The sequence below is a fragment of the Hypomesus transpacificus genome, unplaced genomic scaffold, assembly GCF_021917145.1.
Source record: "Hypomesus transpacificus isolate Combined female unplaced genomic scaffold, fHypTra1 scaffold_325, whole genome shotgun sequence".
Classification (NCBI taxonomy): domain Eukaryota; kingdom Metazoa; phylum Chordata; class Actinopteri; order Osmeriformes; family Osmeridae; genus Hypomesus; species Hypomesus transpacificus.
The window spans coordinates 79,321-92,500 of NW_025813852.1; the positions used below are offsets into that span (position 1 = coordinate 79,321).

At 49.0% G+C, this 13,180-nt stretch overlaps 1 protein-coding gene across 1 annotated transcript in view; it reads left to right on the top strand.

Annotated features, from left to right (window-relative positions):
* Nucleotides 1–5,090: 5,090 nt before the first annotated feature.
* Nucleotides 5,091–13,180, top strand: part of LOC124464223 (roundabout homolog 2-like) — a gene marked incomplete at its 3' end in the record, with an annotated part of 12,529 nt that continues 4,439 nt past the window's right edge. Inside the window, exon 1 of the mRNA XM_047016196.1 lies at nucleotides 5,091–5,833. Within this exon, the coding sequence (XP_046872152.1) occupies nucleotides 5,779–5,833 (55 nt within the window). The remainder of the gene's footprint in view (nucleotides 5,834–13,180) is intronic.

Here is a 13,180-nt window from a genome sequence, read left to right on the forward strand (position 1 = left end):
GTCAGCCCAGCCCAGCTTCCAACAAAGACATGTCTGGGGTTTGTATTAAAGGCTACGGCACATTTGACAGTACAGAGAGGGAAAACCCCTCGGTTATTTTTGGAGCAGAGAGTTGGAGGTGGAGAGTGACAGCCAGACAGTTAGCTGAGGACCGTCTGCTCCAAGCAGAGATTGACGAGGAACTCAGATGGCCTGACGTCCAAAAGGACGGTTGTGCCTGGATGTGGGAACTCTGAGAGCGAGACGCTCACACTGATGTCAGGCGGACGTGGTACATGACCTATGGCTACTGACGGTGTCAACCCTCATGCGTCGACTCTGTTTTCATAATATAGCCAAGCTCTCCTCTGCTCTCCTCACAGTAGGTCTCCTCAACCCTCCAGGAAGCTCAGCGTCCATGGTTAGAGAAGAAAACGGTCGATCGTAAATCAGGAGGATCTCCCCGGTCGGTCTGTCGGTCTCGAGTGTGTGCTTCCTCAGCCACACTGGGCTGTAAATCCCAACGAGAGTGGGAGAAAAACACTTAGGGAGTTTTCTGCTCGTGGGGGTGCGAAGCTAATGAAGAAGAGGCTGGAGAAGAGCCAATGGATCTGGACTTGGACTCTGGGTTTCAAACCTCAAGTGATCTCTCAGACGGGTCGTGTGTTTCATCTCACTCTTGTCACCCGTATGACATCATCGCACGTGGCTCGGTGGCTCGGTGGCTGGCCACCTCAGCGGAACGGCGTCTAACCCTCCTTCCTTCACGTCCCGTCAATCTGTCACATGTCTCCAATACCTCCTCCTGTCCATCCATCCGTCTGTCCAGATCCTGGCGGTGAGAATCAGACAGCCCAGGACCCTGCATGTGCTCTGGTTTGGCAGTGGCTCCCTCGCTCCTCCATATGGGTCCAGGTGACGGCAGATGTGTTGACGAGTCTCACGGTATCCTCTTGAAACGGAGGCGCTTACAGACCTGTCTGTCTCACTGTTGGCTCTGTGTTTGACTTCTTAAAACACAGGCCGACACGAGCTCCAGGCCTGGTGGAGGCCAGGTGAACTGCTCCATGTGCATTGGTGTCAGTCTGAGCTGGACAGTGCTGTAATGGGCCCCTTCTCCGGGGGCTGTGAAGACTGCTCTAACTACCGGGGTCTACCTCCATACTGAGGGAGGAGCTTTACCAAACCATACATCATGGCGAGAGTTCATGCCTTCCTCAGCATCATTGGGTATTGGATTCCATGTGCAGTGTGTATTACAGAGGGCTGGGGAGAGGACACTATACATAGATCCTTTCACATCTTAGGAGGGAATCGCTTGAACCTGCTAAATAAGGAAATCATATTTCACTTTTGTTTGTGTGTGCGTGCGTGTGCATGTGTGCGTGCGTGTGTGTGTGTGAGTGAGTGTATATTATCGTCCAGGATGGAGCAGAGCACAGCTTAATATCCATGTGTGACAGGGAGGCCCATTAATAAGGCTGTGATCGGGGCCCAGTGACAGGAGTGCTGACAGAGGAGGATCTGAGGGAACAATCATGCCCTGCTAGAGGGGAGGGGGGGGCTGCAGGTACAGCTTCCTGCCTCCCCCCAGGTGTTACTGATGCTGGGGGGGAGGGGGGGGGGCAGTGCTCGTACTGACATCTACATTAATCACCCAAGCACACACGAACGCCCCCCCCCCCTGCCCCCATCCCCCCACACAGTTGCCCGAGCTCAGAGAGGGGAGACTCAGCCATGAACGCTGTCCGGCCAAAAGCTCCCTGAATACCACTCCCCTCTGATCATGAGTGATGTTGCTACCTGAACCTCTGACCCACCACACAATTAAAAACACTTTCCTCATGGTCCCCCTCTCCACCCCAACTCTCTTCCCTCCTTCCTTCCTTCCCTCCCTCCCCCCATTCTCCCTTTACCCCTCCCGACTCTCCTTCCTCCCTCAACCCCCTGTTCAGGAGGGAAAGCCAACTATTCGTCACTGCCTGCCAACCTAATACATTTTTCACCTTCTGCGTTAGACTCAATGGCTTTGCATTAAATATACATCTCGCATGCATGTGATTAAGATACATGTGTGTATGCTATCCTAGATGGTTTTTAAACAGCCCCCTCTGCACATGCCCATGACCAGTTCCATTTACTTCTCTGAGAGCTCAACCGCTGGATAAAATCTCCCATCATTAGCAGTTGTAATTACACAACCTGCTAATGAAGGTCTGTGGTGTCTCCAAAGTATATACCAAATGACACGCTCGAACACTTTCCCAATGCATGCTGTGCTTGTCTCGTCTGGGTGTCGACTCCAGGAAGATATTAAAACATTATGCATAGATAGAAGGTATTGAACATAATTTATGGGTGAACCCAAGGTCATTGTTCATATCAGAGGACTTTGAGCATAAACTTGATCAAATCAAGTCAACCTAATTTTGAAAAATCTCTGTGGACATATAACTTAGACTGAGGTCAGACTGAACACCCTTAGTAATGACTGGGGCTCAGCTTTACCCAGAATTCCTCCTCCAGTGTCCAGATGGTCCAGTGGCTACCACCAGGAACATGTTGGATTTGTTATTAGCTCTAAACCGGTTAAACACACAGAATGGTCCAAATAAGATGACAGTTATTGAGGTGTGATTTGTTTAGGTGGAACTAACCGGTCGGTGGGAGCATGTGGTGGGTGTTTGCAGTCAGAAGACACCGACAGGAGAAGAAAAGGACAATGTGTCATCTGGAGAGTGTGCTATTTCCCTGATAATAGTGCAATATGTTGTTCAGTGCAGTGCCAGCTCTGTTTATGTACAGCTGGATAGTGACGAGAAATGACTCATTCCCGGAACCCCCATAATTTTTCTACCTTTGACAAAGGAAGTTGATTAAAAATGGGGCCATTCCACCTTCAGGGGAACGCTGGATAAGCTCCTACCCTGGTACCTATAACTTCTCCCAGCCTGGCTTAGCCCTGCTGTCTCACTGTGGAGTAACAAGCCCAGCCCAGAGTAAACATTCCCCTTGTTTTAATTAAAATAAATCCACTTTCGGCCAATATTTAGAGCCCTGGGGAGTCATCCATTTTTGGGAGAAACAGAGATACAGTGATCAGATAGCTGGAGAAAAGCAGAATTACAATCTTTACTTCTCCATCAATACAGCCATACCAGGCACTATTTATGTTGCTCACAGAGCTACCTTTTACACTTTCATTAGCTATTATTCACCTCTAACAGCAATACTGTCGAGACTATATCATTGTATGTGTGTGTGTGTGTGTGTGTGCTTGTGTCTTTGTCAATTTAAGTCTAGGACACAGTAGAGCAGGGGAAGCCCTGTGAATTTGCATGCAGCTCAGAAACATATTCAGATATGAAGACAAATCACTGCGTAGATGGTTGACAGCACTGCCTGCTATGGGAGTAGAACAGCACACTTACAACACGTCTCTGTTCCACACCAAGCCGTCATAGGGCAAGCTCCAACATGAAGCTTGACAAACAAACAAAGCTGAAAAAAGCCATGTTATAGAAGCTAGTATTAAAGGCAGCAGAATCGTTCCTGCACCCAGAGTAGCAGTATGACTGCATCTCGTTGTGTGTGAGCTAAGGTTGGGCTGTTTCATGACTAGTTGCTGTGGGGATTTTGTGAAATTTGGAACGTTTGTGTTTGAAGTGGAAGCATTTGAAAAAGGGGCATTCCACCCGTTGTGTTTTTCTGTTGACCACCCTGAAGTACAGGTTCAAACACAAGTCTACCAACAACATACATCCACATGTTCATTTCGGTTCCATATTTTACTTAGGCCTAATTCATTTTAATTTTTTGTCTCCCTCATAATAATGACAGCTTGAATTTCGCAACTAAGACCCAGAAGAAAATAACTAGGGAGATACCATGACGATTTTGTTGTTACCCTCTGAATAACCATATCTGTATTATACATGTCTCCTCTGAGTTTTAATATTTCATTGCAGTGTTCATCAAATGTTTATTTAGTTAGAACGCATGCCGAATGCCGGGGCCATCAGGTTGTCACCAATGGTGCCAGTAGGGGGCGCTCGGAGCTCACTCTTTTTCGGTTTCTTTCTCATTATAGCCTATACGCTTTTTGGTCAGCGCAGCGGTGGATTGACTGTAGTGGATCCGCTGCTCCTGTGTAGGCATACAGTCTTACTGCTGCTCCTCGGGTGTAGGCTACTGCCTCACCCTATAGCTATTGCAGTCATCTTAGCCCACATTTCTATGTCGATTATGAATGAAATGCATTGATACTGACAGAGGTACATGGAGTAGGCTATGAGTTTGTATTTGTATAGCCCTAAATATGTTGTTGTCTACCCCACACTGTACAGCCTATTTGGGAAAAATATCTTGGTGTATTTTGAGGTGATAAACCTCCTCGAATCTTATGCGGATTGGTGGGCCTCAAAAATAATTGATTTTGGTTCATTCATTTTCGATCTACATTGTTTTGTGGACGGGTATGTCATTTCCAACTCTGAATATTGGCTATTTGCGTTCCAGCGCTGTTATCTATCTTCCAATAGCCTACTCTGCGTCTTTAATGTGTGTGCAAGCTGCGCAAACAGCTGACTAATGGTGCAATCATTCCACCAGTGCCGCAAATTGTGCCATCAAACATGAATGACATACAATAACCTATAGATTCTTGTACCCCACGCTTTCATTTTACTGTCAAAGCTCAAGTTGGAAAGACAACTAAAAGAATCAAGGGCCTACTGGAATAAAAAAGTAAGGCGTCAAAAACACGCACAATTAAACTCCAATAGACGTATGATATTCCAGCCGGGTATTCATTCATTAATTCATTCATTCTGGGGTTTAGACGAAACCGCCTAGTCAGGTGAGTATGGTAAGGAATATGTTTTCTTTCTAAATGAAACATTTCAGCAGTGTGAAAGGACAACACAAGTGGCCGAAGACGACCTATGGGCACAGGTCCACATCGTTTAAACTTCGCTGGCAGAAATAACAATACGCACTCACGAGCCTTTCCCTTCTTCTCAACCATGTCCTGTCATCTCCCTCCCTCCCTTCTCGCCTCTCTCCTCCCCCTTCGGATTCTTGCTAGGAATGAGAGTCTCAGTTGGGGCTGCGGCTGTGCGGAGTGCGCATAGACCATGGACTCCTAGTGGTAGCGCTGATGAGACCTAGAGAGGATACGCTGTTGAACTGAATACTGCAACATCTACTTGACTGTATATTGAGTGCAGGCTAAGCACATGGGATATCGGGGAGTGGGTGGTTCCCTTTCATATAACCATTTATTTCTTTATTGAAGTGAAAGAAGTAGTAGAGTTTGTTTAGAACATTAAAAATATCGTTGAGGAACTGTGGAGACAACGGTGAAGATTCTCAAGGTGCGCGAGACGCGTCTCAAGGAGGCGAAAGCAAGACCGCAACTCCAAATGCGAGAAAGGGCTAATGTGTTCCGCCAACATTATTTGAATATCTGCTTTCATGTAGAGTATACTATTTTGGACATATTTAAAAAACAAAAATTACTTGTGCGAGTTAACTCAAGGGACCGCAGCTGGAATAACACTGAGGATTGCCAGTGACTGATTTGGTTCTTGGCGAATTGGGATGAGTCTATCCCGGGCTCGAATGAGCTGTCTAAAATGAATCCTTTCAATTCCTGGACATTGCAACTGGCTTTAGTCAGTAACTAAGACTTTTATATTTACTACGACAAAGGAGGAGTAGAATTTGCCACCGTTTGGACTTCGTTCTCTGGTTAAATCTGGAATTTGCGTGCAGACCGTGGATGTTTAATATGCTAGTATGGGTCCGCTAGCGTTCATCCTTGTTGGTGGATTATTGTACTTACAAGTTGATGGTAAGTTATTTGAAATGTTGGCCTACTTCACATATATTCATGCTGACTTTTTGCTTGAGTTTATTTTTCTAAATCATGATCATGTCACATGGAGCTGATTAGGGTTATATTTTGAACCACTTGTGATATATTCTAACAGAGGCTGCCACATGCTACGTGGATGAGAATTGAGAGACCTTTCAACTTTCCGATTTCTTTGGCAGGCTACATAAATATGTGTTATTTTGGAACTTGTGCTTAAATTCGTTTGGTAATGAGACGAAACTGTTTTTTAGGTTCCATATTTCTTACAGCCATCTTTTTAGGACCGTTAAAGCTGTTCTGTAAGGCAGTTCTCTGTCCATAAACTGTAGCGCGGTATTGCTCTCGTTGCGGATGGTATCTCGCCCTTTGACACCTGCTGTTTCTATGGAACCTGCCACTGTCAACTTACAAAGGTCAAGATATGTTGATCCAATGGGGATTAATAGGAATCAATACCCAAAGAAACAGTGATAAAAAAAAAAACGAGGAACGCAAACAGTTGTAATCATACTGCAGGTGTATTAGTCTACTCAATGGGTGTTACATATCCAATACAGTATTGTCTATAGTATAGCCTATATTAATTCAATGTATCATGTTCAGAATTCCAATTACTGCAAATGCAATTGTATATTGTAAGTCCATCCAATAGAAAAAAATACAACTATTTTATTTCTTACATCAGCAAATAATTTGTGTTACAAGTCTGGTCTGGTGTAGCCTGTTTTTTTTGTACATATTTGTAGTGGTTGTAAATGTGTCAAGACTGGCTTAGTAAATTAAGCATGTAAGAGCAGTTTGGAAACATTGAACCAGAACCCAGCATATATCTTCACGTTTGTTTGATCAAGTTTTAATGATGAATCTGCTTGAAATGGTTTTTATTTTATTTTTAAGATTGATAAACTATAATTGCTTTAGCTGGCGGACTGAAAATCAGGCTGCTTCCTCACCCAATCTAAAACAGAGTGCCAAGTCAGCACCATTTTACAATCTTCCAAGTCTTCCCTGGGAATCACTGGATGACCAGCAAGCTGGTTTAATGGATGAATTAAAACAGCCTAAACTGCAGAGAAATGTGATGGTGATCATAAATCTGCTGCAGAGAACAGGCCAGCTGACAGGCTAATACACTCCCCATCTAATCCTAACCCTGTATGGAGAGGTGGTGTTGTGGAGAGGTGGTGTTGTGGAGAGGTGGTGTTGAGAGGACTGAACACAGGCACACTCAGTGTGCATCGTCCTCTCCAACCCTACATGACAAACATAGCAAGTCACATTTACTCAGGTCTCTCTTAGGTTTGTCTGATTAGCAAATGTTAGTGATGTGTAAATGTCGTCAAAAAAAGCGTGTGGCTATGAGGAAATGTTTTCCCTGTATCAGTGTTTGAGGAGGGCCACTGCCTTTAGTTGAACACTTACACATTAGTTATGTCAACACCGGCTGTGCCATAAGAAATGACACACCTCACTGTTTGCTTTCTGTTGGGAGATTCTTGCTTTTATTTGTAGAGGGCAGGGTTGAACATGGCTTCCTGGCCCTCCCTCTGCCTAGCTCCTGCCTTTGTCTGTTCCCTGCTCATTCTTGGCTTCCTAAGTCCTTTGGTGTCATGTCTTTAGCAGTCCCCCCGTTAGTCGGCCAGTCTAGTCTTCTTTCAGTAGTCTTTATCTCTCTCTCTCTTTGTCCATTCGGCCTTTTCCCCCTTTCTCGTCTTCTCCCCCTTTCTCTGTACAACCCAACCCACTGGTTGCTAAGCGCTGGCTGAAGGCATGGCGGGCCGGCCGGAGCAGGCAGAGGGCTCCATCTCCCAGGGAGCCGGGAATCACTCCTCCAAACAGCCTGCCCCCACCCCCCCTCCAGTCCTCCCCTCCTTCCCCTCTCATCTCCTCCTCCTTCTCTCATCCACTCTCCCCCTCTCCTCCCCTCCCTCACCTAGTCCACCTCTCCATCTCCGCCTCCCCCTCTCCTCTCTCCCCCTCCCCTCCTCCCCATCCCCTCCTCCCCCTCTCCTCTCTTCTCCTCTCCTCCCCTCTCCCCTCCTCCCCCTCTCCTCTCTTCCCCTCTCCTCCCCCTACCCTCTCCTCCCCACCCTGCCACCTATCACCCGGCCATTCAGCAGTAATCTGAGGGTCCTTGGGAAGGGAGGAACCGCCTGTAAGAGTCCACTTAGGCAGACAAAAAGGACCAGAGCTGCATTCCCTGGCCAACACAGGCAACAAAGCCTGGTCTGGAGAATGGCATCAGCCCTGCTTAGTGTCCTGTGATTAATAGGGCTACTGTGGTGACTGCAGGGTAGATGATACAGACGCGAGAAGGAGAGTGACGGTGGTGGGGAAACAGGAATGCCACCAGACAGGAAGAGTGCCTTAGAGGCAGAGCGCTCAGTGCCGACACGGCCGTCGGGATTCTCGAGACGAACGGAGAAAGAAAGCGACGTCGAAGGGCGTCCAGTTCCAGATGAATGTTGTGGTGAGGACACATGAGCGAGACAGAACAGAGTTGGGACACTTCCTGGTTAGACTGAGGCAGCTGTCCCTGGTCCGTTTGTCATGGCGTCGGAGGGTGGGAGGGTACACGTTCTTTGTGTAGCAGAAATAGCCCATGTTTGTGTATTGTGGACAGACACCATTGACCCTGTGCTATTCTGAGGACCTCCTCATACTTGTGTCTGGTCCTGGAGCTTGTGGTGTGGCAGGCAGTGTGGTGTGCGTACGTGATGCCCAGGTCCACACTCCCTGAGTGGGCACGCCCTTGGGTGCCATGTGGCCCAGTGAAGAGCTTCCCCTACAGTGCTGGGGTTTCACAGTAGCTGCGTCAGGGCTAACATAACCCTCCACAATGCTTGCCTAAATGTGTGTGCTTGTGTCTGGGTGTGTGTGTGTTTTATTGTACACCGTACGTGGAGGAGACTGGGGAATATCGAGAGATTTGAGTTTCTTGGTGAGGTTGTTTGAAAGACAGGATGTGGCCTGTTTCCAGTGTTGCGTTGAGGGGCCCTGATGACTGAGATCATGACGATCACACTGATGAACTTGAACAAGGCTAAACGCCTGGCCGTAATGGAAAGTAAGCCCAGATGAAAACAGTGTACGTGAAAGATGAATCGGACCGAGGTCACTGTGTAATGTCTCCTCCAAATGTGATTGTTCTGCACGACTTGGCAGCGTTTAAGCGGCGTGACCGTAATTGAGGTTCATTTGCAGAATCAGGCTTCAGTAATGACGAGCCTTCAGCTGAGATCTCCAGGCAGGAGCAGGAGCAGGAGCAGCAGCAGCGCTGCAGTGTCTGCCTCTGTCATCACTGGCTCTGGGCCTGGTTCACCACACAACACTGCTTACAAAGGCACCAAACTATTCCACACACACACACATTGTCTACTCTCTGATTCCTATCATAGGACGAGAGGGGATGATTGACAGAGAGAAAGTGAAACACAGAGGGCGATCAGGAAGACTGAGAGAAGGAATGACGTGTGTGTTAGTGTGTGTGTGTGTGTAACGAGGCTCGATGGCGTCAGCTTCCAGGTCCGACTCATGGCGCTGTGTGTGATGAGTGTTGCTCAGCACTGCCACTCTGCTGGGAGCCCCTCGTGATGTTGGAGCTGCTGCTCCTCCTGCAGATCAGGCTCCTGCTGCCTGACCTCCACACACCCTCCTGGACACCGTGACCTGACCACCAGCTGGTCTGCTTTCCAAGCTCCAGATCTGACACCTTGAAACCTTGAAACTATTGTGTTTTTCTGATCCAGAAAGCTGGTTCAACTTCCTATTGTGTTGCTCTGATCCAGAAGGCTGGTTACGGTTCATATTATGTTTGGAAGTTATTTGAAGCTCATGTCATCTGTAGGCATCACACATGGATGAGTGCCTTGTCAGAAAGGTAGAACTCATGGTGGATAATACCACTTTACCTTAGTTTACCTCCGCTCTGCCAGGGCCCAGCCAAGCATAGACTACCTCTGCCATTCACCATGGAGAGACACACACACACATGCACACACACATGCACACACATGCACACACACATGCACACACACATGCACACACACATGCACACACACATGCACACACATGCACACAGAGAGAGAGATAGAGAGAGAGAGAGAGAGAGAGAGATAATGTCTCATTGCAGAGGACTGCAAATATGTTGACAGGGAGATTATGCTTGTTATTGTTATATTTTCAGGTGGCATTAACATTATTTATCATGAATTTATAAGGAATGAAAGATGACAGCATGTCGTAACAAACAGGATCATATCATAAAGATTCCCACGCAGTCTCTCTTTCTCTGTTGCAGTGTTTCTGTCTCTCTGTTCTACAGCACACACACTCCATCTTGCCCCCCCAACCTTTCCCCATCAGAGATCTTACTGCTGTTTGAATTCCTCCCTCATAGATGTACACACACAGAGAGTGGGGGGTGGTGGTGGTGGGGGGGTGGGGCACACCTGCGATGCACGTGCTCGGAGCCAGGGGCTAAGGCTGGAAGGGGAGGGGGGGCAGGGGGGCTGACATGACTAATTGAGCATGAAGACTGTACAGTGCAGGGAGAGAGGCCAACCTCCTCACCTGTCTTACACACCTGTACCTGCAGACACCACACCTGTGCAACCAAACACGCACACACCACACACACACACAAATAGTTTCTCTCCCTGCTTTTGTTTCCCTGTTGCCCAAACAGATGATTGCTAGCTGGAGAAAGGCATGTTGATATGATCGCCCTGAATGTGGCTGTGTTCTAAGTGACCTGCATGACCCTACAGTGACCTCACTGACTGGATGTGGCTTTGGTTGTGACACGGGGTGAGGGTGCTTGCTCCTCCGACCTGTACCCATACCTTGAACTGCAACGGAACGTTTTGTGTGTACAAAACCCACCATTTGATTTTGTAACAATTGCGTTGCTGGTGATGAATCATTGTTGAGTCAGCACAAACCCAAAGCCCTTTAAAGTGAAGTGTTTGTTGGGTGTTGTAGTGGCTGGGGTAAGTGTCTCAGCAGTGTCTTAAAGGGAGCTCAGGGCTGCTGATGAAAATGCATGAGTCGTCCGGCCTAAGACGGAGAGAGAGGCCCACACTCAAACACACACATCCCTCAGCGCTGAAGAGCAGGAACGTTGAACCAGCCTCCAGATTCTGCATCTCCATCCCCAGCCCTGACCCAGGTTCCCCCCTGTCCTGTCCTCCCTGCTCCCAGCCCTCCTGACCCTGTTCCTGCAACCACGATCACTCTGGAGTTGTGGTTAGGGTTCACAGTATGTGACATGAATGCACGTAGGATTCCATTGCGTTGTGTTTGGCTGTGATTGAGTTCTTCATCCACTCTCCCCCTTGACCTCTGCACTTCAACCAAACCCAAGATGTCTACTGAAATAGGGATGTAATAACTCTCATCTGGGCTACAGATACGCCCTGGGTGATCCAACCCAAACAGAGGAACAGTGGTGTGTGTTAGCCTCAGTGTATCACCTGAGCGCTGGGTCTCTCCAGGCTGCCCCGGGGTCCTCACTCCGTGCTCCTGGCTGAAGCCCTGACGTTCTGACGGGCCTCATTGACATGAGAGGGGGGGGGGGGGGCGGGGGGGCTGTGGGTTCCCTTCCGACCGGGGGGCCCACGGTGCTCCTCCAATTATCCACTCATCTCTCACCACTGTGTATCACAGACACCTGAAGGCCCTCCAGCCGGCCGCCCCCCCTCCGCCCTCATTTCTAAAGCAATAAAGCCGGTATTTATTTCTCCCTATTCAGTTTGCTGTGCTGCTCAGCGATGCAGGTGGAGAGTAAAGAGATTACAATGCTTGAGGGAGAATCAATCACTGCCATTCATGGTCAGGGCTCCTCTCCTGGGTAGGGGCTCTTAGAGGGGCAGGGAGGGAGAGAACAGGCGGAACACTTTAGAGCCCACCTGCTCTGCCAGGCTGATGCAGGCACACACCCACGCACCCGACGCGCCCACACGTGAGCACGTGGGCAGCCACTGGACACACAGACACGGTACGCATTGGAAATGTGGCTGACAAAGGAGGAGGCACACATTATGTGGGACTGTGTGTGTGTGTGTGTGTGTGTGTGACTATCCAGCAGCTTCCAAAGGCCAGGCTCTGGATCCACCGAGTCTCCACAGGAGAGTAAGTGGATGAGGTGTGTATGTGTGTGTGTGGGGGTGGGGTGTGCGTGTGTGTGGGGGGGTGGGGTGTGTGTGTGTGGGGGGGGGGGGGGGGTGGCTGAGAGGCTTCACACCTGAGTGGGCCTGGCATTGGAAATCATTTGATATGCATCCCAGTCCAGTGTCCCCACCAGTGGGCTGACAGCTCCACAGAGAACAAGGCTGAACACCTCCCACTCACCTGCTCCTGCAGACGGTCAAGCTGGACTCGGTTCTGCACCTGTGTGTGTGTGTGTGTGTGTGCTCTTGTCCTCCTTCTGCTTCATTAGGATGTGCTCCTATCCCAGTGTGGTTGGCTGCTTGGCTAGTGGGTGGGCACCAACCAGTGGCAGGCTGCATACCAGTGGAGGTAGCAGGTCTCCACCAGGGACAGCCCAGTGTTTCCCCAGAGATGACTGGTGAATACGGGGGGGGGGGGGGGGGGGGTGCTAGAGCTCCCCACTAAACCAGATGGATCGGGGCTGTGGCAGTAGGCCAACTCTGAGGCAGGTGATAGAGACAGGGGGGGGCAGCCAGTCACTTCTAATAGAGAGATATGTGACACTTCTTACTGCACCAGCTCTGCACATCCTAACTCTTTGTGGATGTAGATGGAATCACAGGGCCTCTGCAGCATATTCCAGTCCTGCGTTGCCTCTTGGTTCTCTGTCATGTTTTATGCTGCTTCAGTGACTGGAGTCCTCGCTTGGTTCTGAGGTTGCCCTTGGTTACCTGTAGTCCGCACGCACATGTCTGCCGGTAGCATAAGTGATCTCTCTTCAGGGAGCTCTTCCTTTCATGCTCCAGAGGAGACTGGGGCGTCTATTGATTTGGCGTGGTGGGCTCCGATTTCTCCCGGGAGCGAATAAAAATAATTACAAAAAGATCATCAAAGGGCCGACCTTCTGCTCCACACATGAATAAACATGTTAGAAAGATACTATTGGGAGCCGCCTGTGTGGTCAGTGGCGGGCACAGAGACCTGCTGATTCAACAGCTTTCTGGGAGTCTCTGAGAGCGGGGCCAGCGAGGGGGCGATGGGAGCTCTGGGTGTGGGTTAAGAGGTGTTTATGGTCGGGGTTTGGGCCAGAGCGATAACATTGTGGTTCCAGTGGGAAAAATCCACAACCAGATACACAACCAGGTCCACAACCGACGGCGAGATTGGACATCG